This window comes from Otolemur garnettii, unplaced genomic scaffold (genome assembly GCF_000181295.1).
Source record: "Otolemur garnettii isolate 467f Iridium unplaced genomic scaffold, OtoGar3 scaffold00149, whole genome shotgun sequence".
NCBI classification, from domain to species: Eukaryota; Metazoa; Chordata; class Mammalia; order Primates; family Galagidae; genus Otolemur; species Otolemur garnettii.
Window position 1 is genome coordinate 265,256 of NW_003852544.1, and position 11,066 is coordinate 276,321.

Genomic DNA, 11,066 nt, shown 5'->3' on the forward strand with positions numbered 1-11,066 from the left:
GGGCTCAAGCGAGTCTCCTGCCTCAGCCTCCCAAGTAGCTGGGACCACAGGCGCCCGCCACAATGCCTGGCTATTTTTTGGTTGCAGCCGTCATTGTTTGGCGGGCCCAGGCTGGATTCAAACCTGCCACCTTGGGTGTACGTGGCTGGCGCCTTAGCCACTTGAGCCACAGGCGCCAAGCCAAGGATCTGCTTTAAAACCGAATTATTTTAATATTATTCACAGAAGTAGATGCTTTTGGTATATAAACTCCCCATACCAGGTTTGCCTTTTATTGCAAACAGTATCTAAATCCTCCTGCAAAAATGGTACTCACTTTAAGTAAAACCAAATTTTCCAAAACTTGAGGAAAACATTTAATGGATTAGAGAAAGGAGTATCTTTTTTTTTTATTATTTGATACAAGTTTTAGATTTCTTACTGGTTTTAAATCCAGTTCAAGTGTTTTTCATCCATTCTTTTTATTTACCTTCATAGGAAATATCTATTTCCTGAAATGTTTCTGGAATAAACATAACCATAAATGGCTTTGGTAACATTTTCTTAAATAGTAGAGTATTTATGAGATTTACCCAAAGTGTCAAATTCTGTGAAATAGAGGTACTGAGTACTCCGTAAAAATACTACACAATTTAGAAGACCAAAATGCTGATACTGTACACACATTCCTTCACACTAATGAGATGAATTTTAATAAACAAGGTATTTTTGATGAATTGCCATGATAAGAAATAAGCCTTTTCCCAATGGCCAGTGAATCATGGTCAATAAGGGTGATGCACATTTGCCTTATAATTTAGAAGTGAGCTTGCTTTTTAGATAGCTTAGTTTGTAGCCAACTCCATTGCATTTTTAATTCCAGGCACAGAAAGATCCGAAGAAGGACCGTCCTCTTGCACGCCGCAAGTCCGAGCTGCCTCAGGATCCCCACACCAAGAAAGCCTTGGAAACTCACTGCAGAGCCGACGAGCTGGTCTCCCCAGACGGGCGCTAGCTTTAGGAGCTCCTTGCTGGGCTGGCCTGCCAGTTTCTCTCTGGATTCTGTAGAAAATACATACTTTTTGTGCCATACCAATCAGTTACACTCAAAGTCAAAGCTTTCTTCGACCCTGTTGTAGGCAATAACGTACGTCTGCCTCAGCTCGAGATTAGGAGTTCAAACAATGGTGACTTCTCAGACCCCGCTGGCAGAGCCGTAGGTTGATGACAGTGTCCTCACAGTGTCGTCACCACCCAGCGTAGTCCTAAATAAGACTGTTTCACAAAATCAGAGCTGTAGGAAAGCACCCTGCTCCTCATCTTCATGTTCTACCCAAAAGGAATTTGTGATCCTTTAAAATAGGTGGTTCTATGATAATATCAATGTTTTTCAAATCAAAGGAACACTTTAAAAAATATTACCTATTTTTTAAGACTTTACAACCTTTGAAATTGTTTCCACATGATTGTTATGCCAGCAAGTATTGTTTGTTTTTTTATCTCATTGAAATGGTTCTTTCCTTTTCATTTTCTAACACACGTACTGGGAAAAGTGACGTGACAATCCTCGGCCGCTGGTATTTTCTAAGGTGTTTCTTTACTTTGATTAATGACACGTATACCATGTCCTCTTCTCTCATGTGTACCTAAAGCCATATTTCCGAGACTGTGGTACAGCACCAGGTTCCCAGGAGTAAGCTCATAGAACAAATTTATTTTAAAAGAGCTTTCTCTGTCTACCTTACCTGAAATTGGAATTTTAAAATTATGTGTTCATATTTTTATTTGGGGATTTTTTTCATCTACTTACATACTGTTGCCCTTCAATAAGACTTATGAATTAATAAAATTATAGTCTCTAAGAATTCCACATTATGTAGAAAGTTAGAATGAGATCACTTTGAGTTAAGCCAGTTCTTGGCCTAAGGTAAAACTGCAGCTGCCTTTGGGCATAAAGTAACAAAATAACATTGTACAGGGCCAGCCACTGCCACTGGGTTCGCTTATTGCTTGTAATGTGGTTCTAAGAGCTTAGAGGAAGCACCAGTGAGGATGATGTTAAATGAATTTTTCTGTTGAAAAGAGCACACTTTATCAACACCTCATAAGGAAAATACAGTGTCTGAGTTTTCATCAGTCTTCAAATGCTGCTATATATTCACAGACTTCCTTGCATGTATTGAGCTTTTGTTTTAGATGGAATAGCACGAGGAGAAAAATCTTTAAACTTAGTGCTTTGTCTATTCTTTATTTCTCTCAGGGTGGCCAGTATTTTGACTTACTTATCTTGCTTGAAAGCTACTTGAGATGTGTACTGCTATTCTAAACCAGTGATTCTAGTTTATTCCGTCTTTGGCATAAGATTATATAACTTAATGTTAAATGTCTTGATGCGTAAAAGACAAAATGTGGCTTCTTTTAGGATCTGTTTTTTTAATCAAAGTCTCGGGTATCCATTAAAAGATTGTGAAAAGCAGACATTGTTCCTTGTGCAGCTGTGGTGCCTGCTGCCCATTGGTGTCATTTAAATCCATTGACAATGTTTATTTCCTTGTGTCTTGGAGGAAAAATTTCTGGGGGGAGGGGTCTCTTGTGTTAAGAACAAGTGCTAGTCTGCAGTTAAAGATGGCCCCAGCAGAAGTGGACAAGTCCACTTTGGGAGAAGAATACTTCCTGAGAAACTTGACAAGTATCTATCCATTTTACCATTATGAAATCTATAATTTAAAAAAAGTTTAGATGCCTTCTCCTCTTGAGGGAAAAAGGGTGCTTTTTATTGTATAAAGCAGCGTCTTATGTATTTTGATATATACCATTGTTTGAACTTCCGTCTTTAGCTGATAGATTCTCCAATATCCTTGGTTTTGAATGTTCAGTATGTTTGTGAGAGGTTTCTGGGAAGACTCTCTTTTTGCCCTTGGGAAAAAGCAAAATATCAATGTTTGGGTGATTGTGTAAAGCTCAATGTATAAGAACATCTTTTTGTCTAGGTTTTATTTCTGCTCTTTATTGAAGACAAACACTCACCAAAAAGAAAAAAGTTTTGAGAGAAACGAATTTTCTTTGGCAAGAGTATTACTTAATATTTTGGCCTATTAAAGTTTCCCTAGTTAGTACTCGGATTCCCTGTGCTAATTGTTCAACTTATGTATTATTATATAGACACACTGTTTATTCTGTACCAAACTGATTTCAAAAGTACTACATTGAAAATAAACTGGTGACTGTTTTTCTTCATAAAGTTCTGCGTTTGGCATCTTACTCTTTCCAAAATGTATCTGTATGTCAGAAATGTCACTATTCTGAGTGTCTTTTTAGTGTGGCTTTAGTATGGCTTCCTTTTAATATTGTACATACATTGTATCTTTGTTTTATGGTAATAAGTAATAAAAATGTAGACTTCATATTTTGTACAAAATGTCCTATGTACAGAATAAAAAAGTTCATAGAAACAGCAAAAATAGGTAAGTGGCACAATTATTTTTCTTTAGAAAATATCTGTAACTTTATGCTTTAGTGAAATGTTAAGTACCTACATATTTTTTAACATTTTGTAATTCAAAACTTTTTGTTTTGACATTGTTTATGAAGAGAAACTTCATACACTTGCCATTTAATATGCTCTTTTACCTAATTTTAAAAAAAAACTCTACAAAATGGTGTATTATATGGACTAAATAAAAAACATGTGGATTTTATTACTCATCATGAAACTAAATTTAGCAATAGAGTTGGGCAATATAGTTCCAACCTTCTCAGGTCCCTGGTAGGTCACTGGGCTGCCAACAGAGGCAGGTGTCCCTCATCCAGTCACATTGAGCACCTGCTAATCAATGCTTCTCAAATTTAATTCTGTGAGCTAATTTTTTACTTTAGTGGAAAAAGCAGAAGTGACTTTTTATAGGTCACCTCTCATTTTTTGTTTTTGTTTTCCTAAGTAAGCACAGGTGACTCAAAATACAATTTATAGAAATTGAATTATTTGAGGGCCATGCCTGTGGCTCAGTGAGTGGGGCTTCGGGCCCATATACTGAGGGTGGTGGGTTCGAACCCAGCCCTGGCCAAACTACAACAAAAAAATGGCCAGGCATTGGGGCAGGCACCTATAGCCCCAGCTACTTGGGAGGCTGAGGCAAGAGAATCACTTAAGCCCAAGAGTTTGAGGTTGCTGTGAGCTGTGATGTTATGGCACTCTACTGAGGGCGACATAGTGAGACTCTGTCTCAAAGAAAAAAATTATTGAAGAGAAATTTATGTCTTAAAAATAGAGCAGAATTAGGTGGGTAAAGTAGCTGGTGCCTATAATCCTAGAACCCTGGAAGGCTGAGGCAAGAGGATTGCTTGAGTTCAGGAGTTTGAAACTAGCCTAGGCAAGTTGGAGACCCTGTCTCTACTAAAAATAGAAAAGTTAGTCAGGGATTGTGGTGGTGGACACCTAGTCCCAAGTACTCTGGAGGCTGAGGTAGGAAGATCGCTCCATCCCAGGAGTTTGAGGTTGTTGTGAGTTAGGCTGAAGCCACAGCACTCTAGCCTGGGGCAACAGTGAGACCTGTCTGAGGGTAAAAAAAAAAAGAACAGAATTGCTGTTGCTGAGAATATGACTTTGGAGTCCTAGTTAATCCACTTCCTTAATGGAAAGTCTTTATCTTCACTGGTGCTGTTGCCGAAAAGTCCATGAAAATAGTACTAGAGAATAAAGTTTTGTTTCCTCAAGTCATTGTTATACACACCTCACCTCTCCACAATTACATGCCAGCCGGTGCGCAGTGGATAAGCTCTTTGGTCTCATCTGTGGACTGATCTCTAAGACTCCCCTCTCATCAGAAATGTAGACTTCGCTCTGAAGCTAAGGCGCACGGAAGAGGCACAGCTCCAGGCAGATGGTGGACCTGGAGCTTCCTAGGGATTCTTTGGCCTAAGAATCTGGTAACATGGGTGGCGCCTGTGGCTCAAAAGGGTAGGGCGCCAGCCCCATATGCTGGAGGTGGCAGGTTCAAACCCAGCCCCAGCCAAAAATAAAAAAAAGAATCTGGTAATGTTGTTGGATATTTTGAAGAACCACATATACCTCACTTCTACCTAAGAGCAGGCATACTGGTCAGAAGGTTGTAAATCTGGTGCAGCTGCTCTCAAACTGCTGTTTCCTCAGACTAGACCAGGCGTCCTCAAACTATGGCCAGCAGGCCACATGCGGCCTGTTGAGGAGATTTGTCCAGCCCGCCAGGTATTTTTTGCCGCCGCTGCCTATCCTGCTTAGCAGCTGGCTAATCCTGAGGCCGGCAGTCCAGCCCTCCAAAAATCTGAGGGACAGTGAACTGGCCCCCTGTTTAAAAAGTTTGAGGACCCCTGAATTGGGGGATACAGTCAGTCCATAGCAGGCTCTTTCAAGGTCTTAAGCCAGAACAAAGGCCACCTTCTAAACAAGAAATGGCACTGAGGCTGGAGCCTCTTGAAAACCAAACTATTGGGCAGCACAGAGCCCACAATCTATACTGACCCCATGGCTTCGCCAAAGGGCTGGTCTTGAGCAAAAGCAAATATCACTATGTCTAAGGTATTACTATCCAGCAAATCTGTTTTAGGCTATCACCCAACTGGGTTCTTTTTGCCCACTGAAAAGAGCCAATGTACAGGGACAGCAGGGTGCAACTAAGATGTTTTAATAGTCATTCAGCAGGTGAACACAGAGACAGGAGAAATTTCTCAAATCTGCCTCTGCCAGAAGCTCAAGACTGAGGTGGATTTTTTTTTTTTTTTTTTTTTTTGGAGACAGAGTCTCACTCTGTCACCCTGGGTAGAGTGCTGCCATGGCATCATAGCTCACAGCAACCTCAAACTTGGACTCAAGTGATCCTCCTGCCTCAGCCTCAAGTAGCTGGGACTACAGGGGCTTGCCACTGTGCCTTTTTTTTTTCCTACTTTTAGTAGAGGTCGGTATCACTCTTGCTCAGGCTAGTCTCAAACTCCTGATTTCAGGCAATCTGCCTGTGTTGGCCTTCCAGAGTGCTAGGATTACAGGTGCAAGCCACCCTGCCCAGCACAGGCTGGGGATTTTGAGGGAAATTTGATGGGCAGGGGGCTAAGGAATCAGCACTTCTGGTCAGCTGAGTTGGAGGTGAAATCACAGGGATTTGGAATCTGCATTCATGTGCTGAGTTCGTCTTTCTTGATGGGAGTATGACTGATTGAGTCAGTTCCACAGCATAGATCACTGATCAGTTTGATTCAGTGGGCCCATAGAAATGCAGGGTCTGGAAAACATCTTAAAGGCAGCCTTAGGGTGGCACCTGTGGCACAAAGGAGTAGGGCGCCAGCCCCATATACCAGAGGTTGCAGGTTCACACCCAGCCTCAACCAAAAACTGCAAAAAAATAAATAAAGGCAGCCTTAGGTTTCACAATAGAGGTATTATCTATAGAAGCGATTTAGGGAAATTATACATCTATAACCAGACTCCTGAGCAGTAAGCAATTATAGGGAAGCAGGCTTGGAGGCAGACCTGGTTCTTAACTATGGCTAGACCTTGCAAAGCTTAGACCTCTAGGAAAGTTTTAACTCTTTGGTTTCTTTTGCTTTTTATGGAATGGTTTCAAGGCCACCTTATTTTTTTATGTCAGAGACCAGATGATTTTATAGTGAAATTTTTTGCCAGGAAACCTAGAGTATCTTTCTTGGAGAATATTTCTTTATGAGTTGCAAAAATACTAGAACAAAAAACCTACCACATAGATTGAATTAGTAATTAAAGCCCCACAGGGAAGAGCAAATCCTATGAGACACCAAGGAGGGCAGAGAAAAGGAATGGCTCACCAGGAGCCTGCCAGCACATCCTAAGACTCAGCAGAGGGTCACTACCAAGGTCAGAAATCCTTGACCACCCGTTCTGAGACTCAGCAGAGGACCACTGCTTGCAAAGGTCGGAAGTCCAGACCACTCTTGGGTTGAAGAGTTCCCTAGAAGGACCCAGAGGTGAGTAAAGCTGTCATACTCAGGGTTACAACTGATGACAATGAAAAGACATGGATGAAAGCCCAGGGCACAGTCATGGGGAGGAAAGGGCCTGGAGCTCGGAGCTGCCAGCTGTCTGCTCTCAGTGAGATCCTGCCACAGTACTGGCTTCTCCCAACCGTGTGTGGTGGCACACAATGAGCACTGCCAACCAGAAAAGCTCATCCAAGCCTTGGTGTCCAGTGTTTGGGGGATTAACCATACACATATGGCTGGCAGTATTGTCCAGCCCCTCCAGAAGTGAACCAGATGGCATGGTCCCAGACCTCAGCATAAATCCCATTGTTAGCACAGACTACCCAGCATGGCCTAAGGCTGCCAGGTAAACAAAGGTACTTTTATGGGGAGGATACTCCAGAGGCTTAGCAGCCATGTCCAGAGACTGGAGCAAAAGCCAATGGACAAGGTTAATCCTTTACTTGTAACTGCTGTCCACACCAGAAGAGGAACTAAAGCATGGAGAGGCTCACCTGCTTGGCTGAGGCCAGGTAAGGTGAGTGCAGGGTGCTACAGTCATCTAGACCTTCCTGACCCAACACTTTTCCCACTGCACAGAAAAAGGGGGCTCTTCAGCCAAACCATGAGACCTGCTTTCTAGTTAATTTGAGAAAGTATAGGCTTCGGAATGAGACTAAATAAACTGAGTAGAAAAAGGAACCATTCTTAGTAACTCAAGGAGGAAACAATTCAGTACCTTTAGTAGCTAAGGGATGGCTTTGATTTAATATCAACATTGAACAAATTTGGGAAATATACCTAGCTTTATTTCCCCCCTCAACTTCTGAGCATGAGAGAAACATATTCATTGCTCTGTAAGCATTCAGTACAGTCTAATTGACAAAGGACATATTGGTAATAAGTAGAGAATGGGAAGTCTTTAGGGAACCAATGAGCCCAAGCCTCCCTAAATTATCCAGAGCCTGGAAAAAGTCTCTGGAGTGCAGAAATCTCAGGCTATAGAAACTGCAGTGACCCCATACATTCACTCATTCATGACAAAATGAACACCATGGCCCATTGCCCAAACTACAGACTAGCAGAGTAACAGTAACTACCTCTTTCACTGGCTTTATTCTCCAGCCTGGAGACTGGCAGGACTTCATCACATCACAAATGCTCTCAGGGTGGGAAGAGACCTCAGGGCCATGTTACGCAGCTCACAGCTTCATCAGTAAGGACAGCCAGGGCCACCCAAAGCCAGTCAGTGAAGCCACAGTGTGGGACAGACACAAATCTTCCAGATCCTGATCCCAAGCCTGCCAGCATGGTACTGAGGCCAGACCATTAAATCTGCCCCACTTAAGTTAACAATGGAACCAGCCTCGGATTTCTAGTGACTAGGAGGGCTGGTGACAGTGCCCCAGTTCCTGCAGCCAGGCTGCTTGGCAGTGTTTCCACTACCTTCACATAAGAGAAAAGGCAGTGGAGTCAGTTCCTCAGGAAACAGATTCAATTTAAAGATTTATCCTTTGTCTGACATGCTTTGCCTCCACTTTTGGCATTGAAATATACCTTTAGGAGATGGCAAACATAAACACTAGTTCCTTTCTTCGTCTTTTTTTTTTTTTGGAGACAGGGTCTCATTCTGTTGCCCAGGGTAGAGTACAGTGGCTGATCATAGCTCACTGCAGTCTCCAAGTCCTAGGCCCAAGGTCACATCAACACACCCAGTTAATATTTTTATGTTTTGTTTTTTTGAGACAGAGTCTCACTATGTCACCCTGGAGAGAGTGCTGTGGTTTCACAGCTCACAGCAACCTCAAACTCTTGGGCTTAAGTGATTCTCTTGCCTCAGGCTCCCAAGTAGCTGGGACTACAGGTGGCCCCCACAATGCCTGGCTATTTGTTGGTTGCAGCCGTCATTTTGTTTGGCGGGCCCAGGCTGGATTCGATCCCGCCAGCTCTGGTGTATGTGGCTGGTGCCCTAGCTGCTGAGCTACAGGTGCCAAGTCAAATTTTTTTTATGTTTTGTAGAGACAGGGTCTCACCATGTTGCCCTTGCTGGTCTCAAACTCTTATCCTTAAGCTATCCTTGAAACTTGGTCTCCCAAAGTGCTAGGATTATAAGCACGAGCCAATAGGCCCAGCCAGTTTCTCTCTCTTTTTTTTTTAATTTCAGACTAATTTGAGGGTATAAATAGGTTACAGTGTTTGCATTTGTTAGGTTACAGTGTTGCACTTAGAATTGTGTCCCACCCCCAAGAGGTGTGCCATACACCCTAACATTGTGCCTATTAAGTAAGAGCACACTCATCCCTCTCCTGCCTGTCCTCTCCCCCACTCCTCATTCCCCTTACCCACACCTTGAGTTCATTTGAGTTTTCCTCTTATGTGGGCGTGTATTAGATCATCTACTGGCTTCATATTTGTATCAAATACACTGGATACTTGAGTCTCCATTCTTGTGATACTTTACTAAGAGGAATGTGTTTGAATTCCATCCAGGTTCATACAAAAGATGTAAAGTCTCTATCTTTTTTAATGGCTGAATAGTATTCCATGGTATACATATACCACAGCTTGTTAATCCATTCCTGGGTTGATGGGCATTTAGGTTGTTTCCACAACTTGGTGATTGTAAATTGAGCTGCAATAAACAATCGGTGTAAATGTCTTTATGATAAAATGATTTTTTTTTCTTCTGGGTAGATGCGTAATAATGGGATTCCAGGATCAAATGGGAGATCTAATTTGAGTTCTTTGAGGATTCTCCAAACTTCTTTCCAAAGAGGTTGTATTAGTTTGTAGTCCCATCAACAATGAAAAGTGTTCCCTTCTCTCCACATTCCTGCCAGCATTTGAAGCTTTGTGACACTGTGATATGGGCTATTCTCACTGGAGTTAGGTGGTTTTGATCTGCATTTCTCTGGTTAGGGATGATGAGAATTTTTTCAAATGTTTTTAGCCATTTGTCTGTCTTCCTCTGAGAAGGTTCTGTTCATATCTCTTGCCTGGTGGTAGATGGGATTGTTTGCTCTTTTTTTGTTGATTAATTTGAGTTCTCTGTAAATTCTAATTATCAACCGTTCGTCAGATTCATACCATGCAAATATCTTTTCCTATTCTGAATGTTGTCTTTTTTCTTTAATTATTGTGTCCTTAGCTGTGCAGAAGCTTTTCAGCTTCATTAAGTCCCATTTGTTTATTTTCGTGATTGCAATTGCCACTGAAGTCTTCTTCATAAAATCTTTCCCCAGTCTGACATCATCAAGAGTTTTGCCCTCTCTTTCACGTAGGCCCATGGTGCCGACATGATGGGCAAGTGTCGTGGGCTCGGAACTGCTATAAGCTCTGTAGTCACAGATGAGACCAGAAGTGGCATGATAAACAGTACAAGAAGGCCCATCTGGGCACAGCCCTGAAGGCCAACCCTTTCGGAGGTGCTTCCCATGCAAAGGGGATTGTGTTGGAAAAAGTAGGAGTTGAAGCCAAACAGCCAAATTCTACCATCAGGAAGTGTGTCAGGGTCCAGCTGACCAAGAATGGCAAGAAAATCACAGCATTTGTACCCAACAATGGTTGCTTGAACTTTATTGAGGAAAACGATGAAGTTCTGGTTGCTGGATTTGGTCGAAAAGGTCATGCTGTTAGTGACATTCCTGGACTCCGCTTTAAGGTTGTCAAAGTAGCTAATGTCTCTCTTTTGGCCCTTTACAATGGCAAGAAGGAACGACCAAGATCATAAATTTTGATGAAAACACAGTAATAAATTTTCATATTCGAAAAAAAGAAAGAGTTTTTCCCACACTTTCTTTTAATATTTTTATCACATTATGTCTTAGACTTAAATCTTTTGTCCATCTTGAGTCAATTTTTCTAAGTGGTGAAAGGTATCAGTCCAGTTTCAGTCTTTTACATGTGGTTATCCAGTTCTCCCAAGCACTATTGTTGAATAGGGATTCTCTCCCCCACAGGATGCTTTTGTTTGGTTTATCAAAGATCAGATGGTGATAAGAGGCTGGTTTCAACTCTAGGCTTTCTTTCTTTTCTTTTTTTTTTTTGAGACAGATCCTCAAGTTGTCACCCTGGGTAGAGTGCTATGGCATCACAGCTCACAGCAACCTCCAACTCCTGGGCTC

At 42.0% G+C, this 11,066-nt stretch overlaps 1 protein-coding gene and 1 pseudogene across 9 annotated transcripts in view; both read left to right on the forward strand.

Moving 5' to 3' along the window:
- The window catches only part of PPP2R5C (protein phosphatase 2 regulatory subunit B'gamma), a 162,942-nt gene extending 159,502 nt beyond the window's left edge, over positions 1 to 3,440 (forward strand). For 4 of the 8 annotated variants that reach the window (XM_023518852.1, XM_023518856.1, XM_023518857.1 and 1 more), the window contains one exon: positions 863 to 3,440. In XM_023518852.1, coding sequence (XP_023374620.1) covers positions 863 to 994 — 132 coding nt within the window. In that variant the 3' untranslated portion in view covers positions 995 to 3,440. The remainder of the gene's footprint in view (positions 1 to 862) is intronic. The other 4 variants (XM_023518853.1, XM_023518854.1, XM_012811087.2 and 1 more) reach the window with 2 other exon arrangements.
- A 6,801-nt stretch (positions 3,441 to 10,241) lies between these two features.
- On the forward strand, positions 10,242 to 10,716 carry LOC100945302 (annotated as a pseudogene). Its single transcript, XR_154548.2, has one exon. The product of XR_154548.2 is annotated as a 40S ribosomal protein S23 pseudogene (transcript).
- The last annotated feature ends 350 nt before the right edge of the window (positions 10,717 to 11,066 follow it).